Source organism: Nematostella vectensis, chromosome 5 (genome assembly GCF_932526225.1).
Source record: "Nematostella vectensis chromosome 5, jaNemVect1.1, whole genome shotgun sequence".
Classification (NCBI taxonomy): domain Eukaryota; kingdom Metazoa; phylum Cnidaria; class Anthozoa; order Actiniaria; family Edwardsiidae; genus Nematostella; species Nematostella vectensis.
The window spans coordinates 9,524,857-9,544,949 of NC_064038.1; the positions used below are offsets into that span (position 1 = coordinate 9,524,857).

The 20,093-nt window shown below is 39.7% G+C and overlaps 1 protein-coding gene across 1 annotated transcript in view; it reads left to right on the forward strand.

Annotated features, from left to right (window-relative positions):
- The window catches only part of LOC5508745 (elongator complex protein 1), a 23,703-nt gene continuing 3,610 nt past the window's right edge, over positions 1–20,093 (forward strand). Inside the window, exons 1-32 of the mRNA XM_048727510.1 lie at positions 1–383; positions 767–916; positions 1,320–1,401; positions 1,967–2,047; positions 2,392–2,480; positions 2,769–2,868; positions 3,361–3,451; positions 3,922–4,045; positions 5,042–5,141; positions 6,251–6,385; positions 6,905–7,000; positions 7,275–7,503; positions 8,071–8,247; positions 8,784–8,890; positions 8,976–9,079; positions 9,545–9,598; positions 9,708–9,810; positions 9,946–10,061; positions 10,472–10,545; positions 10,837–10,915; positions 11,798–11,877; positions 12,643–12,699; positions 13,142–13,222; positions 13,616–13,701; positions 14,214–14,362; positions 15,447–15,570; positions 16,056–16,153; positions 16,603–16,666; positions 16,732–16,869; positions 17,640–17,701; positions 17,815–17,877; positions 18,372–18,432. Coding sequence (XP_048583467.1) covers positions 231–383; positions 767–916; positions 1,320–1,401; positions 1,967–2,047; positions 2,392–2,480; positions 2,769–2,868; positions 3,361–3,451; positions 3,922–4,045; positions 5,042–5,141; positions 6,251–6,385; positions 6,905–7,000; positions 7,275–7,503; positions 8,071–8,247; positions 8,784–8,890; positions 8,976–9,079; positions 9,545–9,598; positions 9,708–9,810; positions 9,946–10,061; positions 10,472–10,545; positions 10,837–10,915; positions 11,798–11,877; positions 12,643–12,699; positions 13,142–13,222; positions 13,616–13,701; positions 14,214–14,362; positions 15,447–15,570; positions 16,056–16,153; positions 16,603–16,666; positions 16,732–16,869; positions 17,640–17,701; positions 17,815–17,877; positions 18,372–18,432 — 3,307 coding nt within the window. The 5' untranslated portion in view covers positions 1–230. The remainder of the gene's footprint in view (positions 384–766; positions 917–1,319; positions 1,402–1,966; positions 2,048–2,391; positions 2,481–2,768; positions 2,869–3,360; positions 3,452–3,921; positions 4,046–5,041; positions 5,142–6,250; positions 6,386–6,904; positions 7,001–7,274; positions 7,504–8,070; positions 8,248–8,783; positions 8,891–8,975; positions 9,080–9,544; positions 9,599–9,707; positions 9,811–9,945; positions 10,062–10,471; positions 10,546–10,836; positions 10,916–11,797; positions 11,878–12,642; positions 12,700–13,141; positions 13,223–13,615; positions 13,702–14,213; positions 14,363–15,446; positions 15,571–16,055; positions 16,154–16,602; positions 16,667–16,731; positions 16,870–17,639; positions 17,702–17,814; positions 17,878–18,371; positions 18,433–20,093) is intronic.

Below are 20,093 nucleotides of genomic sequence, written 5' to 3' on the forward strand. Positions count from 1 at the left end.
AAGTAAGCGGTGTTCCCCACCAGCACTTCCACATGTTGCAACGTTAGTAAGCTTAAATCTTATTGTGTGGTGGATCGGGGCAGTATTTAGTATATGATTGAGACGATTTCTTTGTCCCAAGAAAGAAGTTCATTTGGATCCACTGAAATCTGAATGAGGAAGGGAACCGAAGGAAGAAAAAAGTGGTTTGAACCGTGTTCGTGGTCTGTACTTGACTGTCACAAAACGATATGAAGAACTTAGAGCTGTTGAGATGTGTTCCTGTGACGGAATTGGGAAGTTTTTCCTCTCCACCGTCTTGTCTAACTGTAGATTGTGATACTGGAATAATTTATACGGCATCAACAGTTGAGATTATTGGACTACAACCCGAATCACAAGAGGTTTGTGCTACGTAGATCTGAGCCATGCCCTCACTTATATTCAGTTAAAAAATACCGATAGGACAGAAGAAAGTGTAGATACCATTGTATGTATTATTCTGTATATATTATTATTAATGAGATGAGTCAAAAGTAATGATTTGAATAAGCATATTTAATTTTTTGGGTCTTTTTTGTGTGTGCTTATTGGTAAGCATGCCCTTTTTCAAAGGGGGGTCAAAGGGGATTCTTATTGGGGGTGCTCATTAAAAAATAATTACGTTACTGATTCATTCATTAGTCATTGTGGGTTACCCAGGGATTTATGTTAGCCTCACCCATATTGCTAGCCTCTGGTAATTCAAAATAATAATTGATGATTATGCCACATCCCTTCTTTCTAGGTTGTTGTCACATCATCTCTTGCGACCAATGACTACTTTCCTGACAACAACAGCAATGTTATTGGAATTCAGCATTTACCAGACTTGGAATCTGTCTGTGTCTGCATGGGTAGTGGAGATGTGCTGCTTTATAATACTCTTACTCAACAGGTGGAACATTTTCTAAATAACTAATTTTGGTTTTAAGAATTTGTATCATGTGGCTAATGTGGATGTGGTTGGCTGTTTTAAGAGCTAAACTGTATGTATGCCATGTGTTTGATACTTTATATCTCCCCTCCTCCTCTTGTCTAAAAGCTTCCAAGTGTGATCATGAAGATCCGTATACCCTCCCCCTCTTATCTAAAAGCCCCTAAAGCTGGTCATGAAGCAGTTTAATAACACTAGAGCACTAGGGGCACATGCCCCCCCCCCCCCAATATTTTCAAAAATTATAAGGAAATTACCAGTAGAGGCGTGGCTGTGCCCCCAATTATTTTCTTAATGTTTCTGTTTTGTGCCCCTCCAATATTACAAAGCCTGCTACAGCACGGATGCTCTTTTATTTTTTCAGACTGAGTGTGTTGGTTCAACAGACAGTGGCATCAGCTGCATGGCCTGGAGCCCAGATCTGGAGCTGGTGGTGTTCACCACAGGTATCCCACCCTAGAAAATGAGATAGCAATAAATCACAGTCATAGATTGATTTAGATGTTTTAAAGGTGCTCTAAATTTACAATCCAGACTGGCACTGTGCTACCACACAATTAACATGAAGGAGAGGAGTGCTACACAGCAGCCCCTTAGGTTGTGTGGTCAAGGCCAGAGGGAACTCAGCCACTGTTTGGGAATAGGGGTTCCCTCCAAAATATCTGCAGCCACATACAGGTTTAGGACAGAAAAAACATTTTTTTCAACAACCTCAAATTTAGGGCAACAAAACAATCTTGCCCACACTCCCCTTGGCAACCAAAAAGTGGGTCATTTCTTACTAAGGAATCTTCGCATACTATGCTTTTTCTATATAATACCTATGACTGCAAAGCCATCTGGTTAAATTTCTTAGTGATGCAAGCATACATATACACATACTTCATTTTATAAGGTTTCATACCCTTAGAAAACAGCATGACATAAGTCAGATCTACAGTGACTGAGCCACTCACCCCATCCACAACATTCAGAGGAGATGGCTTGAGGTTTTGTGGGTACATTTTGCAGGTGAAAATACAGTGATCATGATGACCAAGGACTTCGATCCCATCACAGAATTTCCCATCCACACAGCAGAGTTTGGGCAAGGTGAGAATCAACATTAGGATCTATGATTTTGAAATGATACCTGCATTGTCTGTGCTTGCATTTTCTTGTTTCTTGGAGAGTTTTTAGCATTCGAGGTGCAAAATATTTATTAAAAGTGGCAGATTTGAATGGTAGTATTGAAAGTTTTACTAAAAACATCTAATGACAAAAAGGCATAAATGGGGAAAGTAAAAGAAGGTTTGAAAATGAAAAACCTCTATATATGATTGAAATGCCATCTTGCAGTAAACTTAGTTGTCAGCATTGTTTTATGATATCATTGTTGATTTGAATATTTAGTCCTCAGGGTGTTGTTATCAGTTTGAACTGTACTAAATTTTCAGATGAGCCTATCAATGTTGGCTGGGGGAAGAAGGAGACACAATTTCATGGATCTGCAGGAAAGCCCTCCACAGAAACACTAAAACCAGTGGTAAGTCGGTTTATCAGTCAGTTCAGCAAGTGTCAAAGATGCCCTCGACGCCCCTTCTACTTCAGTTAAAGGTTTGATCTCTTTTCAATTATCGTTCTCCGTGGATGTCTAATTTACATTTTATTCATGTAACTGTAGTAATCTAATAACTTAATGATTACGCCATATTAATCACATGATCACAACTGTAATTAGCATATATCACATGGTGTGATTAGAGAGTTGAATTACACAGATCTACGATTCACAGATCAAGTTTGTTTTTTGATCATTTGAATGTATTTCCAGACTGTCACCCCTTCATTTCCCTGGGATGATCACCATTGTCGCATCAGTTGGAGAGGAGATGGCCAGTACTTTGTCGTCAGTGCTATAGAACCAGCTACAGGTATGTGATCCATATCCATACTGGTACCCAAGGGTCATCTCTTGAACTGCATACTGTACAATGGAACCATATGTACTCCCTGCTAACTTTAACTGAATCAAGACTGATTTTCTGTACTATGTACTTTGACAACTCAAGGTTCCCCTGCTCACTATATTTTGTCTTCCTTGATGACAAGCGTTTTTTTTACAGATGTATAACAGAGGAACCCTGACCTGAGAACACCCAATAATAACATTAAATCGTTTTTTTATGAAATTTTCAAGGTTTTCAAGTGTCAGCCCTTGTAACGCTGCAAAACATCGAGGATTAAGGAAAAATGTTGATAAATATATGATATATGTATATACCCTTTTAACTAAATGTGCTGTTTGTATCAGTGTTTTTCATGGACTCTCTGTGTGGCGTCTCACAGGCTCAGAAGCTTTTTAATAAAGATAAAGGGAATTTTTCTTGGACTGAAGACATGTCTTCCATTACACTTTCTTTCAGATGCTCGCAAACTGCGTGTTTGGAGCCGTGAGGGCGTGCTTATGACAAGCAGTGAGGAAGTTGATGGACTTGAACAATCACTTTGCTGGAAGTAAGTACTGGTTTTTAACAAGGACTTAGCCGTAAATAAGAACGGTGTGTAATAAATTGACTTGATCAAGCACTTAGCTGTAAGTAAGAACTGCAAGTTAGACAGAATTGAGCAGAAACAATATAAATTCAGTAACACAATAAAATGCAAAAACATAAAGGGAAGCAAAGAATTTGAGAAAATGCAAAAACATAAAGGGAAGCAAAGAAAATCCATATTAAATAAAAGAGCCTCAGCCCACTGTATGTATCTACCCAACAAACTTAAAATTGTACAGATTGTACAGGGGGGGTGCACACGCAGATGCACTTTGGTGGCCAAAAAGTAGGTCATTCCTTATTAGGGAATCTTCAAATACTATGCTTTTTCCATATGATACCAATGACTGCTAACCCCCCCCCCCCTTCTCGGCCAATCCTGGGTATGTGCCTGTACATTGTTAGTAAAACAGAATGTCATGATTGTTTTAGACCATCGGGCAGTCTCATTGCATCAACACAGCGCAAGCCACACAGACACGATGTGGTGTTCTTCGAGCGGAATGGGTTACGCCATGGAGAATTTACCCTACCTTTTCAAAGGATGGGAGTTAAGGTGAGATTGCTAAGTAAAACTGTTGGTACTTTTTTCCACCCCTGAATTCCTTGTACGTATGATCCAAAGCTAAGGTTACGACCGATAGTTGTTGATGAAATTGTAAATACAAGGCAGCGAAAGTAGGTCTTGAAAAACTCTGATGAAGAATAATTGTCTCCAAAAACTGAGACCAGTTATTCTGGTGCTAATTCTGATATATTTTTCTCGGTGCACTTCAAATTTCTTTCTGACAGCAATATTTCTGGCATTTAATCAAATGGTACGCAATCATCATCGTGTAAATCAAGTTTTTTCAGATAAAGTTGAATTATCACACATGTAAAAACAAGTAAGAAGGAAGCTGTGGTTAACAGGGTTTGGGTTAGCGGTTTTATAAATTCATTTTAGAAAGATTTGTACCCTCCTTACACCTGGAAATACTGGGTTACGAGAGCGTAAGATGCAAGGTGGTCGTGTCGAAGGCTCTGACTGTGCTAAGTAACTCATTTTCACTTGTATCACGCATACTGCCCTCCTGAAAAACAAACGATATAGGTACAATGCGACGTACGCTTGCATGGTTTGTGAAGTATGCCAACAATAAGGATGCAAGGAAAGTGACCCACATCAACTTCACTAGCCATTCTGTGAGGCAAAGAGATGCGCTAGCGTACATCATAGCACTTCGCTATCCTATGAAGAGGAGGTGTGACAAAGTACGCAAACAGCTGCCATACCAATCATGTCTGACCCTGGAACACACCATAGGATGATAAAAAATAAAAGCACTTCAAGATTATTGTAATTATTTGAATAAAATGTGTGTGTATGTACTCACTACAGTATAAAAATGGAAACCCCGGAGGAAAAGGAAACTCAGAACAACGAGGCGAGACCAACTAATTCAACTTGCGATTGGACTTGGAATCGAACCTGGAACCTAGTGATGAGAGAAACAGGCACAGAGCAACACATTTATCTTTACATGTTGCCTTTCTTGTTGTATTTTTCCAGGTTATCGAGATGCAGTGGTCGACAGACTCAACAGTTCTTGCAATTAGAATAGAAGAGATGCTTCCTGAAGATCGTCAAAATGCCATCCCACGGTCATACAGTAAGTCATGTGTCCATTGGTCCAGTCTTTTTAATTGTCGTAGCTCCATAAAGTGGCCACCTTCTGTTAAAGCCGCATTGTCACATTGTCAACCGTAAAAAGACAAAAGAATCTATTAAAATCCGCACTATAAAACGGGCCATCCGCTCTAAATTATCAATCACATCCTCAAAGAAACTTCCAATAGACACACTGCTTTCGATATTTTGAAATATTTTTCGCGTTTTCCGTTAAAAAAACATCGGATATTGTTATGTAATCGACTTCAAGTAAACTGGTGACAATGCGGCTTTAAGCAGCCATTTCCTGAAGTCCTGAAATATTTGGCACTCAAACGGTGTATTTCATACCCCTCTTTAGCGGCTGGCCCCATTAAGTGGCCGTCGTCACCATTTTCCAGTCCCAAATGTAATTTTCACTGTTAAAAATGTGTACTGGTTACTGTTGAGATCGACCGAAATTTGACAAGTAAGGGCATGGGCAATAAACTGGTAAAAAATAATAAAATGGCGTTACATTGTAACCTACCTTATGATAACATACAAACAACCCCTCAACCAAATTCTTTTTTTATAAATTATTGTAATTTTTTAATTTGAATTTATTATTTTTAGTTTAATTTACTATTTGATTAAAAAGTCTGCACTCACCAGAGATTCATGCTGAATTTGCAGTCGCAAAAGCTTAGAAGTTGAGAGCTCATGTAATAGCATTCTATCCACCAACTCTTGAGAGAGCCATGTTTTTACTGCTCTGAAAGTAAAACCTGTCCATACTCGGTATAGGGTGGAAAATTCAAAACAAAATAATCAAACAAAGAAATCGGAAAAGACTGCGCCCGTTGCAACGGCGAACGACGAAAAAACAAGATCTTTAAATGAAACTTAACCCTTTCTGAAAAAAAATAGTTCTGGCTTTTTTCGTAAGCGCTGAATATTCCTGAGGGCGCACTAGTTTCCACCCAAACAGTCACGAGATTTCTTAGCGCAAGGCCCCTATTGAACCCGGGTCCTCTAGCTTGTGTAGCAAAACCGCTGTCATTGAGGAATCAATGGCTCTCCTCTTTTAAATAAAGTTTCTACCTATTAACACTGCCCTTTGTCAACTAGTTCAGCTATGGACTGTCAATAACTACCACTGGTACCTAAAGCAAGAGCTTGCTTTCCCGGCCTCCGCTTCTGACCGGGTAGCTTGCTTCTCCTGGGACCCAGAGAATGCGCTAAAGCTTCACCTTATAACAGGAGGTAAGTCCATAAGCACGCTTAAAAAATGAAAGCGAATACCGGGAACTTGGGGAAATATACTAGAGAGACATAATAAATAAGTGTAATCAGACTTTATTGTAGCTTGCTTACCGACGTGTACTCAACTTTTCACGGATCACTAGACCTGTATTGTACTGGTCGCGCGAGAGCTGAAGAGGAGGATAGGGGTGGAAAAGCGACAGTCACTACCCCCCTCTCTTATCTCTACCGCGTGTCCAGAGCGTCTAGTGCTAAAATCACCCAGTAAACGCCTGCCATTGTTTTTCAAAGAGAACACAGGGAGATAAAGGTCAAAACTTTGTCACACCTCTACCTAGGATTCCGAAGTGCCGTGATGCGCACTGACACATCTCATTACCTCTCTGGTTGGCTAGTGAAGTTGATATCGATTACATTTCTTACATCCTTATTGGCACAAGGTGCTTACGCTAGCGTGCTTCGCATGCGTACGTGAGCAGCTTATTTTTTGTCTCATCTTTGTAAACGTTTGATTTTCAGGAGGGCAGTATGCGAGCTATGAGTGGACTTGGAGCACACTGCACAGTCAGAGCCACTCTACTCACAATATTTCCACTGTTGCTGTCATTGATGGAGGTAATGTTTTTTTTTTTTTGGCTTTACCTTTAAAGTAAATGTAAGAGGGACGGCTTTGAGTATTCTAAGAACTATCAAATGTTAATACCGCTTCCCACTTCCGTTTTCAATTTGTAATGGAACATATTTTGTACCCTGTAATTGGTCAATGCATTGCGGTTAGAAGGCGTAATTGGAAGCCACCAAAATGTATGCCAATGAAAACATTTCAAGGCTTTTGACTGACATGGGCTCGCTGCTATTGATGTTTATTGGTTTACCGACTTTTCTTCAGCCAATCTCCTCCTGACTCCCATGAAGTACATGGTGGTTCCTCCTCCAATGGCTGCCCAGACGGTTGCCATGCCGGCTGCCATTCAATCAGTGACGTTTGCTCCGCCCCCTGCATGTAATGACATGGCAGTACTACTGTCCAGCGGTGATATTGCTATTCTTAGGATGCCTTCAGCACCAGCAGAGTTTATACCTCCGGGTTCTCCACCACGACTACAGGGTGTTTACAGGTAGGTAAAAGGTTATCTTTGTAATTGGCGAGTTCCTAGACCCGTGAGTGTAATTTGAGCGATAAAAAAGTTTGAAGTATTTTCGCTGCGGCATTGCAACTTTTTAGTTGTTGTTGCTGTTGTTGTTTTTTTTTGCTCGTTTTACGAAAGCTTGCTTATGCTTCGAATACCCTATACAAAAAAAAAGTTATTTCTGTAGAAAACTACATCCTGTGAAATTCAATCTATCCCACCATAAGAACGGCTCAATCGTACTTTTTAAAGCGGCATTTTCACCAGTTTACTTCCGGAGGACCGCTGGAAGCCTCAAGAGACAAAAGAATCTGTTAAAATCCGCGCTATTTTATTAACAGGCCATCCGCTTCAAATTATCAGTCAGATAATTCCAATAGACACATTTCTTTTGCAATTTTGAAATATTTTTCACGTTTTCCGTTAAAAAACGTAAATTGTTACGCAATCGACCGGAAGTAAGCTGGTGACGATGCCGCTTCAAGTATCAAATGATGCCGCATAAGTTTAAAAGAATACATTACTTGACTTGTTTCCTGTCCCCACTATTTCCAGCATAATCGATCCTGACCTCCCTGGCTTGTGGCGCGGCCCAGGCGCACTGCATCACGTAACCTGGTGGCGAGATGACAAATTAGTAGGCGTGGTCTGGAATGCCATGTCGCAAAGTGACGCCCTATGTGAGATCACCATCAAAGACAAGGGGGAGGGGGGCACCGAGCTGGTTGTCAGGTTCGTCTTCAGTGTTAGTGATCCGGACATTAGTCTTATAGTGGCAAAATAGTTTGCCTCCCAGCTCAGTTACTGATGTTCTGTTCGGGAATTCTGTTGTTGGCCGCGTGGGCAAATGGTGTCGTGTGACGTCACATCATCAACCACAGGAAACCCGGAACACCACAGAAAACCTGAAACAAACACTTTAGGCTAGGACGTGTGCTTTCAAATCCCTTGACTTGACTTCGATGCAACTGCGCCCTTCATTCTTAATTGTCCATGAGTACTATTGTAATATTTTCGATTAAAAAAATATTTTCGAAAATATTTTCAGTTTTTTAAATGGTTATTTTGGAGCTCTTTTTCAATAGTGAATAGAAACAATAACAATGGCATGGTTGACTAAAACTCTTCCATTTACCGAAAGCGAAGAGCCGTTTACAGACATCCCGTTTAAGACAAGGGGATGTTTGAAAGAGGTGCTTATAAATACTTTCCTGCTCTGCATCCAGATGTTCTGCTACGTACCCAGAATCTTTTCATCTTTTTTTTAGTCATGTTACTGAGTTGGATGAGCCCGCCATGAGAGTGACCAGTAATCCTGATACGGGTTCATTAGCTATTCAGCTAGTCAGCGGTGTGATCTTAAAGTACAATTCAGGTATTCCTTTTGCTTTGATTGGTTACCAACGAGCTGTTGCCTTTGACTTAATCAGTGTTTTAATTCCGCTACATCTTGTGTTTAGATAAAGATGGAGCCAGAGTGAGCCAATGGTTAAATGAAATCGGTCAGCAGGTTTCCCTTCCACAGACATGCGTGCAAATGCGTATCGCGCAAATAGGCAACAAGGTTAGTTAGTTATACTTCGAATTTGAATGCTAAAGGATGCATTTTCGTATCCTTCTTGGCAGGATACTCTGACAGTTTCTCTGTCATTTATGCTGACTATGTTCCTGTTTATTTGTAATTTCTCTTATAGTGGGTTGATAATTTTTTATGATTATCCTATTTCATATAAGGTTACACTGCGAGAATCTATGTGTCGTAATCCGCATATCATTATGGGTAATTTCAAGATCTGTTGTTTGGTTGTGAGGAGGCAATTCATGAAAAATATTTTCTTGTCGGTTTTTGATTTGCCTCTTGATTCAATGCCAATAACGACAGATGCATCCTAGAGTACAACCTTAATTGAAATAGGATAATGATTTTATTTTTGATTTTGTTGATGATGAGTAGCAGATGTTCTAGTTGATGATTTTTGTTGTCATTTATGTTATTTTTGTTGTTATTTATTTTACTGTTTGTACGCAGGAGATCATCCTTGGCCTGACCAGCCACTACAGATTATACGCTGACGACAAAGAGGTATGACAGACCTTAGAAGCGCTAAGCCCTCGGAAGATCATAGTAGTATAGTGGGGACCCCACTTTCCTGGTTGGCATCGTCTTTTAATTAAGTTTTACGGATTGACAGGTTGCGACAAACTGCACATCGTTTGCTGTACATGACGAATTTCTGCTGCTCAGTACGCATGCTCACACGTGCCGCTGCATCAGCTTACTGCCATCCAGTCAAGGTATCTGATTACTTTCGTACCTAATCTTCTCCCGACAACTTTTCACTTTTTCTATATAAGCCTATGTTGCTATGTTTCCAGATGTGAATACATCTGTCTTCTCCCTCTCGTTTATTGTAACCCATCTATTTGTAGGACTGCCTGTTCTTCTTGAAGACAAGCCGAATGCCCTCGATGAGTCGATACGCAGAGTGGAGCGTGGCTCGCAGATCGTTGTAGCTGTCACGCAAGATACAAAAGTGATCCTACAGGTATCTGCAGAATTTAACCATAACCTTCCCCTAATCCTCAATCCTGATGTTTTAAAACATCGATGTTTTAAAAATGCGGCGTCGCGATACATCGAAATCGGCTATGAATAATGAAGCCTCGTTTAAACAGGACCGGCATTATCGCTACATTCGGTCGACCACACATCAAAATAAACAAACGATTTCGCACCACTCAGCCAGGTTTGTTGACACCGCTACGCTCGGATGACCACAAGACAACATAGATCTTGGCGAACTACTTCGCAAATACCTTATACAATAATTTGCAACAGCATTGTTGGCTATTTTGGCCAGTAATCTTCAGGCTTTTTGCACTGGGCATTAATTAATTAATTTTTAAAAAGAACGAGGCTTCGCAAACATTTAATCCACCTTGCTCTTATTGACAGATGCCTCGTGGAAACCTGGAAACCATCCATCCTCGCGCCCTTGTTACCTCTTATCTGAAGAAATGTCTTGACAGGTGCGGGAAAGCTGTGCTCAACTTGCTGCAGATATGAGCTATACTGTAGTTAGTGTAATTGTCGCTACTGCTGTTGTTCTTGTTGATTGATGATGATGGTGCTGCTGCTGCTGATGATGGTGATGATAGTGATAATGATGATGATGATGATGATTATGATGATGATGATGATGATTGTGGTGGTAATGTTGATAATTATGATGGTGTTGGTAATGGTGGGTGGAGATATGATAATGATGTAATAATGACTTCTATGATGTAGTGTTTTAGAACATAAAATATTTTTTGCAGTTTGGAATATAAAAATGCATTCATGACCATGAGGCGGCATCGCATTAACCTTAACCTGATTTACGACCACAATCCTGAGGTGAGTGGTTTCCCTCTTTTTTTCTCACACTCCTTATCCATGAAGCCTTTATCTGAAACAATACCCCCTTTGACTTAGACCACATTTGACTAAGGACGCGTATACCAATAGCTTATAGGGAACCCAAGCAATGGCGACGACAACGTGGACGACGGCGGAAAAAGGCGATAGAATCACTTTGTGAATTTGACAGCAGCACGTGGGAATGCGTTCTGTCTGATGCTTTTCAGCAATTTTTAACCAAAGCACGACTTTAAAACTCCACGTTTCACGGTCATTGAGGACGCGGAAGTTTTCACAATAAACACCCCTAAACTACCATTGCTAGTGCGAATTATTTTGATCTGTTTTTGGCCTTATTGTTAGGCTTTTTCTGTTGCTATTAGTTTATTGAGCCTAAACTGCGAAAGCATATTTTCGATCTTGTTGTCCTAGCCGTATTCGTCGTCCTTGTCTTTAACGATGCGTGGGCAACGTTTGCCTCGTTTTCATACGAATACTTGGTCACCTTTCAAGATGGTATAGGAAGCTGAAAAAAGCAGTTTTCCAATGTCTAAAAACATTCGTATTCTGGTAAAAAATAAATATTTCTTTAACCTTTTCTGTGATTTTTGATGTATGTTCCATATTAATTGCAATAGGGTCCCCGAAATCAATTATTGAAATTTGCATCGCATTAAAATAATATAAAAAACAAGAAAAAGAAATTTCGAAAATTGCTCACACGTTTTTTAGCCCTTGCAATAAAGTATAAGGTTTGTAAGCTTATACTATAAAACTTACTGCGACAGGAACTCTTCAGGAAAGAAACCAAGAATTGGCCTTTCAGTGCATTACTCTAGCATTTGATGTTTTAATGCAATGTTTTATATCTATTTCTAGCTATTCCTGGCGAATATCGAGACTTTCCTAAAGCAAGTGGAATCCGTTGCATTTATTAATCTGTTTTTGTCAGACCTAAGGTAAACTATCGGGTTTTATCGGGTACCATATATAGAGAATTATACTACATGGAAAGTGCGCGCGTACGGATTTTATTCACCAGTAGTGCAAAAAACGAACGAGTGAGTTTTTTTATACAAAACAACGAGTGAATAAAAACTGTACAAAACACTTTCCATGCTGTATTTTGTTTATTATATACATATTGATAAATTTATAATAAGCTTATTACATAACATTTTATTAGACTTGGCTGCAGAGGCTCCGAGGTTTGTGCTGTTCGACGGTTCAGTTGAAGACAGACAGAAACTTACATTGAAATGAATATTTCTCGCTAATGTCACGCACGAGACTGTGATGTTAGCGTTTTAACAGCCTTACATCTCGCTCGGTTTTTTCTTTTCCTTTATAATCCTCTACAGTGTCATTGAGAGTAGCAAATCTATTGTCCTCCATTTTGAACGCTTGGTATTACAGTAAAATTTCTTTATCTCGCTTAGTGGTGCTCAATAACAAAAGACATGCAAAGCTACCCGTCTCCCCGTGTTGGGGTTGAAGCCATTCAAGTGCAGTGAAAAATTATCGTTCGTCCAATCAGAACCGCGAACGACTTTTCTTCACGGTGAAAAAACATCGTTCGCGCCTCTGATTTGCTGAGACCAGTGAACAAACGAAAATTTACTGAATATTTTTTCAGTGAGTATTTCTCAGTACTCACTTTCTCGCATACTTTTTGATTTATTATCATTTATTTGACTTAGTTAAATTGTATTTTGCTTTCACAGGGACGAAGATACGACTATCACGATGTATGGCGGTTTTTATCCATGTGCAACTAAACGGTAAGGATTGGAACAACTTATTCCTACTGTGTACTTGTAAAAGCATAGCCTTTGTTGTGCCACGACCTGACGGGCATTGCTAATCGTAATAAACGGATTTGGTCACGAGGGTAAAGTTCCATTACCCATTTATCATTATCTTGTTGGTATTCTTCAGAGCCGAAGTCGTATCTTCACCACTGCCCAGATTTCAACAAAAAATCATGTATCGAGAATAGCACGTAGTTAATTCATTAAATGTTATCTAGCTATACGGGCATATTCATTTTGTTTTGTATGTAATGAAATGGTTTTCGGTGCGACAGTAAAAATGTGAGCCATTGGATGTTTTCCAGTTCAATTTCGCTATAATTTAAGAAAAGTAACGAACTCTCGGTGACAAATATGTCTGCTTGCTTATTACCTATCAATAATATTTTGTTACACTTTTTACCCCCCACAGCGGTAGCAGTAGCGACAAGACTAAAATTGATACTGTATGCGATGCATGCCGGGAAGCCTTGCAAAACCTTGGAAAGGAAAAGTAAGGAGAAGGGTATTCAATAGATTGATCACGTGACTGTTTGGATGGCAAACTTGCGCGCCCTCCGGCCTTTAGCTGCAAAATGACAGCCACCAAAAATAGAAAAACGCAAGTAAATGATTGATTGATACTACCCATGTATCCATGTTTTGTTGTTTGCCAGAGAGCTGGTGCTAATTCCTTAAAAATTTTATGCAGTCTTAATACAACACCTAGATGGCGATTTCTTGCGATATCTTACGATTTTGATGGCCGCCATTTTGAAACAGGCCCAGGACCTAGCGTCTTAAGAAGAACTTCACAGGTTACCCGCGCGCTCGCTCCAGGCTCTTTGAGACCATTTAGAAAAACGACTGCCATTGATTGATATGGATTCGTTTTGTGATCTCACAGGTATTTACTTTCCATTCTGACGTCTTACGCAAAGAAGACTGAGCCGGAACTAGAGACCGTTCTTTCAATTATCCGTGACTTGAAAAGTGAGTTGCTACGCATAGATTTCCTTAACCTGAGTTAAGACTTTGTATATGAACCCCGAATCTCAACTTGAATTTCCTCATTTCCTTTTCCTATTTCTGAAAACAGTCAATGTAAACGGAGCTCAAGTCAAAGATAGCCAATGAAGACGGAGCTTCAGCCTCTTGGAAACTGTGAATGCAGACAGAGCTTTAGCCGCTTAAAAACTGTGAATAAAGACAAACATAGCAAATGAAGACGGAGCTTTAGTCCCTTGAAAACTTCCTATGTTAATGAATCTTTACTTAAATTCTCAGATAAATTGATGAATTTACATTCGAATTTCGTCCAAATTTGGGTTTCTCGTTTAGCACATAATATGTGCTAAATCTCTCATCTGTAAACTGATCGTAGAGGTTGAAGAATGTATTTTTTTCTGTGCCCTTACGTTTAACTAAGAAAACCCAAAGCTGTGAAAAAGATCTCTAAATGTTGGTATTGATTCGAGGTGTTGTGTTGTTCTCTGTTGCTACAGATAAACAAGCTGACACGTCACTTGGTGTGACGTCAGAGGAGGCGTTGAAATACGTCTTGTTTCTCGTGGACGTCAATCAGATGTTCGACGTCGCGCTTGGGATGTACGACTTCCAACTCGTCTTGATGGTCGCCGAGAAATCGCAGAAGGTAAAATGACGTCTTTGCCTATAAACGATCTTGACATCGTGGAATTTTTGCAGTCCACAAAACGCCGTAAAAATCGAAGTGACGCGAATAATAATTGTTGCAAACGTCACATGACGCGAACGGTGATTCCTAGTTCTAAAAGGTGAGGAGATGGTCAGTATCAGTAAATAGTAAAGACTTGATGTTTTGAGAAAGTCGCAAGACGCATGCGCATAAACCTTCTTGCAAACAGCGTCAACATGTTTCTGATGTTCGGTTTTTGGTTAAAAGCGGGTATTCGTACCATGGCACCTGGGGAGAAGGGGGGCATAAAAGGGGGGTAATGGTTGTGATACGGGTAGAGGTTGGTGGCAGGGGTGAGGGCGGGAGGGTAATTGTGGGGATAATGCTACGGTGAGTGGGGTTGGACTATAAGGAGTGTACGGGATAGTGATGCAATGGTTCTTACCATGGCGTATAGGGTGAATGGGAAGATTAAGACGGAGGTAGTGGGTAGGGGAGGTATAGACCAGAAAACATAAAAGGGTGATAAGGGGTAAGGTGTACATGCTGGTGGAGAAAAAAAGTGAGTTAAAATATAATGAGAAAACAACAATAGTTGCATAAATGTTACATAAATGAATTATAAATGATGGTAAGTAAGGGAAAGGATATTTCATAGAGCTCTTTTAAAGGTTAATCAGCCTCACGTGTGTGCTAGAACAGGCAGCTCCAGCAATTACCGGTAATTTTTAGTAATTAAACCTCGCTAGACTAGGGTTACCGATGCGCCAATATTGCCTCCTGTGTCTGCAAAAAGACAATGTTTGGCAAAAATTTGACTTCAATCAAACCCTTCACAAAATTGAATGACTAAAATTATCTCAAAAATAAAGAATCCGAAAGGCTTGTTTTGGTTAAAACGCGAAAATATATTGATTATCGCAAATTGTGCAAGGATTCATCTTGTTGTTTGACGGGGTAATAAATCAGAATTTAAAATAATAATTAAGTTCTTTTTGGGCTCTTTTTTGTGACATTCCCTCAAGCATGTGCAATTTTTAGTTATAGCCCTTTGCTTAATTAATTAATTCCATTTAAACAGGACCCGAAAGAGTATCTCCCATTTCTCAACAACCTTCGTCAGATGGAAACCAACTATCAGCGGTACATGATTGATAAACATCTGAAAAGATTCACTAAAGCGATAAAAAACCTCAGCTTATGTGGTAAGTTAGACCCAATAGTACAAAAAAGCGTTAAAGCAGGCAATATTCAAAATAAATGAACTGTATTTTTTCTGAGACTCTTGAAAACCTTTGAATGCTTAAAATCGATGAACCTTTTTATTATTATTTTGGAATACACTTATGCAGCTATTTCAAGTAGCCACCACACGACAAGTGCAATGGAATGAGATCTCCTGCGCACGGCCGAAAATACCGTCCAGTATATAACGGCAGTGTAAACAGAATAACTAAGAAAATGTTACATATCGGCGAAATTCCGTTTTTTTATCGAACAGCGAAAGCGTGGAAAAAACGGCGAAATTCCGTTTTTTGTCGAACAGCGGAAGAATGAAAAAATCGGCGATATTCCGTTTTTTCGTCGAAGTAAACAGCGGAAGGGCTTGCTTGTTGCTTGTTGTTGAAATTGCTGTTTTTGTTATTCATTGTTATTTTCCTAAGAGATCTTCGTGTTTGGTCCAAACCAGGTTCAGAACATTTTCACGAGCTTGTCACGCTTGTCAAGGAGAAGTCGCTATACAAAGAGGCCCTCAAGCTGTACTCTAAAACCACCAAGGAATATCAGGTAATGAAGAACAAAGCATTTTTTTTTCGTTTTAAAAAAATGAGGAAATATCAGGGCCAATGAATATATAATGTTGTTGCTTCTCTTGCCATCCCAGCTTTATCCTCTAGATAAGGAGAAAGAAAAACCAAAAACAGAAATACAATATTTGTCCACAATTTAATACTGTCCCACCAAAAAATGCTCAGATGACTAGGTCTCTTTAAAAAGGGGAAAGCTGATTGAACTACAGTTATTGTTATTATATCTTATTCAGCATTGGAACACAACTTATGTAAAAAGATATCGAAATATTTCAAGATCAGACTATGGAAAAAAAAGACGCCTTTTAGCACTTGGTATTTGCTTGGACAACAAAATGGCGACTGGCTTTTTGATAGCTTACACTGAGTCGAGCGGAACGTCATTGAGTAAAGAAAATTAAGTGATGTAACTTTTTACTTCTACAGGATATATCTATTTGTTATGGTAAACATCTATTTGAAAAGAAGAAATACGAAGAAGCCGGAATTGGTAAGACCATATATGGTTATCTAGATCCGCCTCTCGAATCACGACTAACCATGCGCGCTTTTTAGTATTTTCTCGCGTCGGCGCCCACAGTCAAGCACTGGAGGCTTTCCAGCGGTGTTGTTCATGGCGTCATGCGTTCTGTGTGTCTTCGCAACTTGAAGAGACTGAGGAAAAGAAGATGGAACGGGCGCGAGGGATGGCGGGTAAGGCATTTGTCCGTGTAAATGAGGCTAACAAGACTGACAAGACGGGCACGTTTCGGCTAGCAAGTCAGATTCTGCTCGCGCGCCTCGGGTTAGTAGCTCATATAGTAATATACTTGACCGATAAGGTAAATACGGAGTCAGTCGCATTTCAGTCAAATAAGAGGGATTCGTGTGGTTTAGAGATTTTATAGTTCTATGCGTGAAACGTTTACTGCGATTTTCTTTAATTCTGAGACCTCTCGCCAAGATTTCGAAGATGCTTAAACCGCTTCTCATTAGTCCACCAATCAGATTTTAAGTTAGTAACGGAACATATTTTGCACCCTCTGATTGGTCAACACCTTGCTGTGAGATGGCGTGATTGGCAGCTAAGTGTACCATCTAAGTGTAGGCCAATGGATAAAAATCAAAGCATTTGACTTAAAGGGCTCAACTCACCCTGTCCACAATGCATTGCTTTGTTTTCGTTTTCATCATGGGCAAGTCCAAAAAATGCACGTGGTTAGACACTTTTACACACTTTTCTTTCATCTTTTATGAATGAATCATGTAAACTGAAAGAATATTACATAATTCCTTATTTTCTCTAAAGTTTTGAATTGCGATGGCATCAAATAGGCGCCATCGCAATGCACTGTGGGCAGGGTGAGTTGGACCCTTTAAGGAAGCCATAGTGTATTTTGTCGCTTGGAATTCATGAGTGTGAGTTCGCAGATTACTAAAAATCGCAGTAGTTTTTTAATTTAAAAAAGGTGTCCTTTTCTCAGCCTATCTGAAGGAGCACCACCGGTTCACGGAAGCCGCCACTGTGTTAGAAGACTACGCCAAGGTATGACGTCACAAGTTCGCTAAACTATGGAAGAAATATGGAAGGGATACTCATAAGTTGAATAACTTTTGAAATAATTTTTTTTCTTTAATGGACTTGATTTTGACTACCAGGACCCTGAAGAAGCAATCGTGTCACTCTTGGATGGGAGTGAATGGGACGAGGCACTTCGAATGGTAAGAAACATGATGTCATTATTTGGATGAACAAGTTTCTAGAAAGCCGAAGGGGCTGAGATTTTGGGATGTCAAAAGAATTAAATCAACTTACTAAAAATGTCCCGCTTCTTTTGTCGAAATTTTGATTTGTGCCCTTCCTTTTTGGAAGGTTTTTTTCTCTGTTATGGGTGCTTGAAAGGCTATAATTAAAAGTTTATGCCGAGAAACACTGACGAAGCATATTGTTTTCAATAAATTATCTATGGTAATTGAGCTTACCCTTCCCTGCTAGCAGAGTCCTCTTTTCTTTGTATTTCGCTGGACTGGTGTTCGCGAACGTCAGCCCTGCAAAATTTAGAGAAAAGAGGCCTCTGCTATAAGGGAAAGCTTACGCTAAGTGATATGCTACAATTACATATCACCCAAATTGATTAACTATTATTTAGAATATCTTTTCTTGACATGTTTCAATGCTAGTATGAACGGGCGTTAACTTTCTCGTTTGTTTTAAGATTTACAAGCATAACAGAGTAGACATCATCGAGACGAATCTGAAACCGGCACTTGTTGAAGGTAATTTACGTTCTGTTTGTGCCAGACGTGTGCAGGCGCCTCAGCTGCAACCCACAAGCAGGCGCAGGGTCACATAATGAGTTCAAGTGTCACAGAACTTACCCTCGCTTTAATTAGAAGTTTTATTATAATCCCAAAGTAACTAGCAAAGTTATAACATCTGTTTGTGTCAGACGTGTGCAGCCACCTCAGCTGCAACCCACAAGCAGGCGCAGGGTCACACAACCAGCTTGTGTCATGCAATTTTCGGTCGCTTTAATTAGAAGTTTTGTTATAATCCGAATGTTACTCGCAAAGTTATAACATCTGTTTGTGCCAGACGTGTGCATCAATCTCAGCTGCAACTCACAAGCAGGCGCAGGGTCACACAACCAGCTTAAGTGTCATGCAATTTTCGGTAGCTTTAATTAGAAGTTTTGTTATAATCCGAATGTTACTCGCAAAGTTATAACATCTGTTTGTGTCAGACGTGTGCAGCCATCTCAGCTGCAACCCAGAGGCAGGCGCAGGGTCACACAACCAGCTTGTGTCATGCAATTTTCGGTCGCTTTAATTAGAAGTTTTGTTATAATCCGAATGTTACTCGCAAAGTTATAACATCTGTTTGTGTCAGACGTGTGCAGCCATCTCAGCTGCAACCCACAAGCAGGCGCAGGGTCACACAACCAGCTCAAGTGTCATGCAACTTTCGGTCGCTTTAATTAGAAGTTTTGTTATAATCCCAAAGTAACTACCAAAGTTATAACATCTGTTTGTGTCAGACGTGTGCAGCCATCTCAGCTGCAACCCACAAGCAGGCGCAGGGTCACACAACCAGCTTAAGTGTCATGCAATTTTCGGTCGCTTTAATTAGAAGTTTTGTTATAATCCGAATGTTACTCGCAAAGTTATAACATCTGTTTGTGTCAGACGTGTGCAGCCACCTCAGCTGCAACCCACAAGCAGGCGCAGGGTCACGCAACCAGCTTAAGTGTCATGCAATTTTCGGTCGCTTTAATAAGCCAGTTCAGAGTTAAATGGGTCTAGTGGACCCAAATCCACCGGAAGTCGATCGTTCTCCATACAAACCTCTGTATTTTTCGAGCAATATTGGGTGTAGAAACTCGCTCCAAAAAGTACTAATTTGCGTAGGTATTGACCAAAACGAGATGCGACATGAATTGTAAGGTATTATTTATTTTAATAAAAGCGATGGCTTTCTGATGATTATTATACAAAAGTTACCTCAGCGGTGAGCGTTGATAAAACCGTCGATTCACCCCTCTTCTACGATCGCCATGTTTACAACACTGTATTCCCTTTCTTTAGTCAAAACTTTCAGAAATATTCATAAGGGAGTGTTTAGGAGGTAATAGAGGGTAGAATCTGTAAAGGAGTTGTAAATAATTTGTAAGCAAATTTGAATTTTTGCTGCTATACTTAGATACTTATTTGTTCTGTAAAATTTCTGGATGGCATTGCTTTTTAAAAAAAGGTGAAAATATATACAATACATATCTTAGTTTGTTTTTAGTCTATGAAAATGTGCGTACAATGGTAATTGGATTGTTTTGTAATTCATAAATTCTGGTTTTAATCTCATATTGCCTCTTCTATCCAATATTCCACTTTCTTCCTTTTCATGGAACTGAATCTTCTGGACCGAGAAATGTGTTCATTAT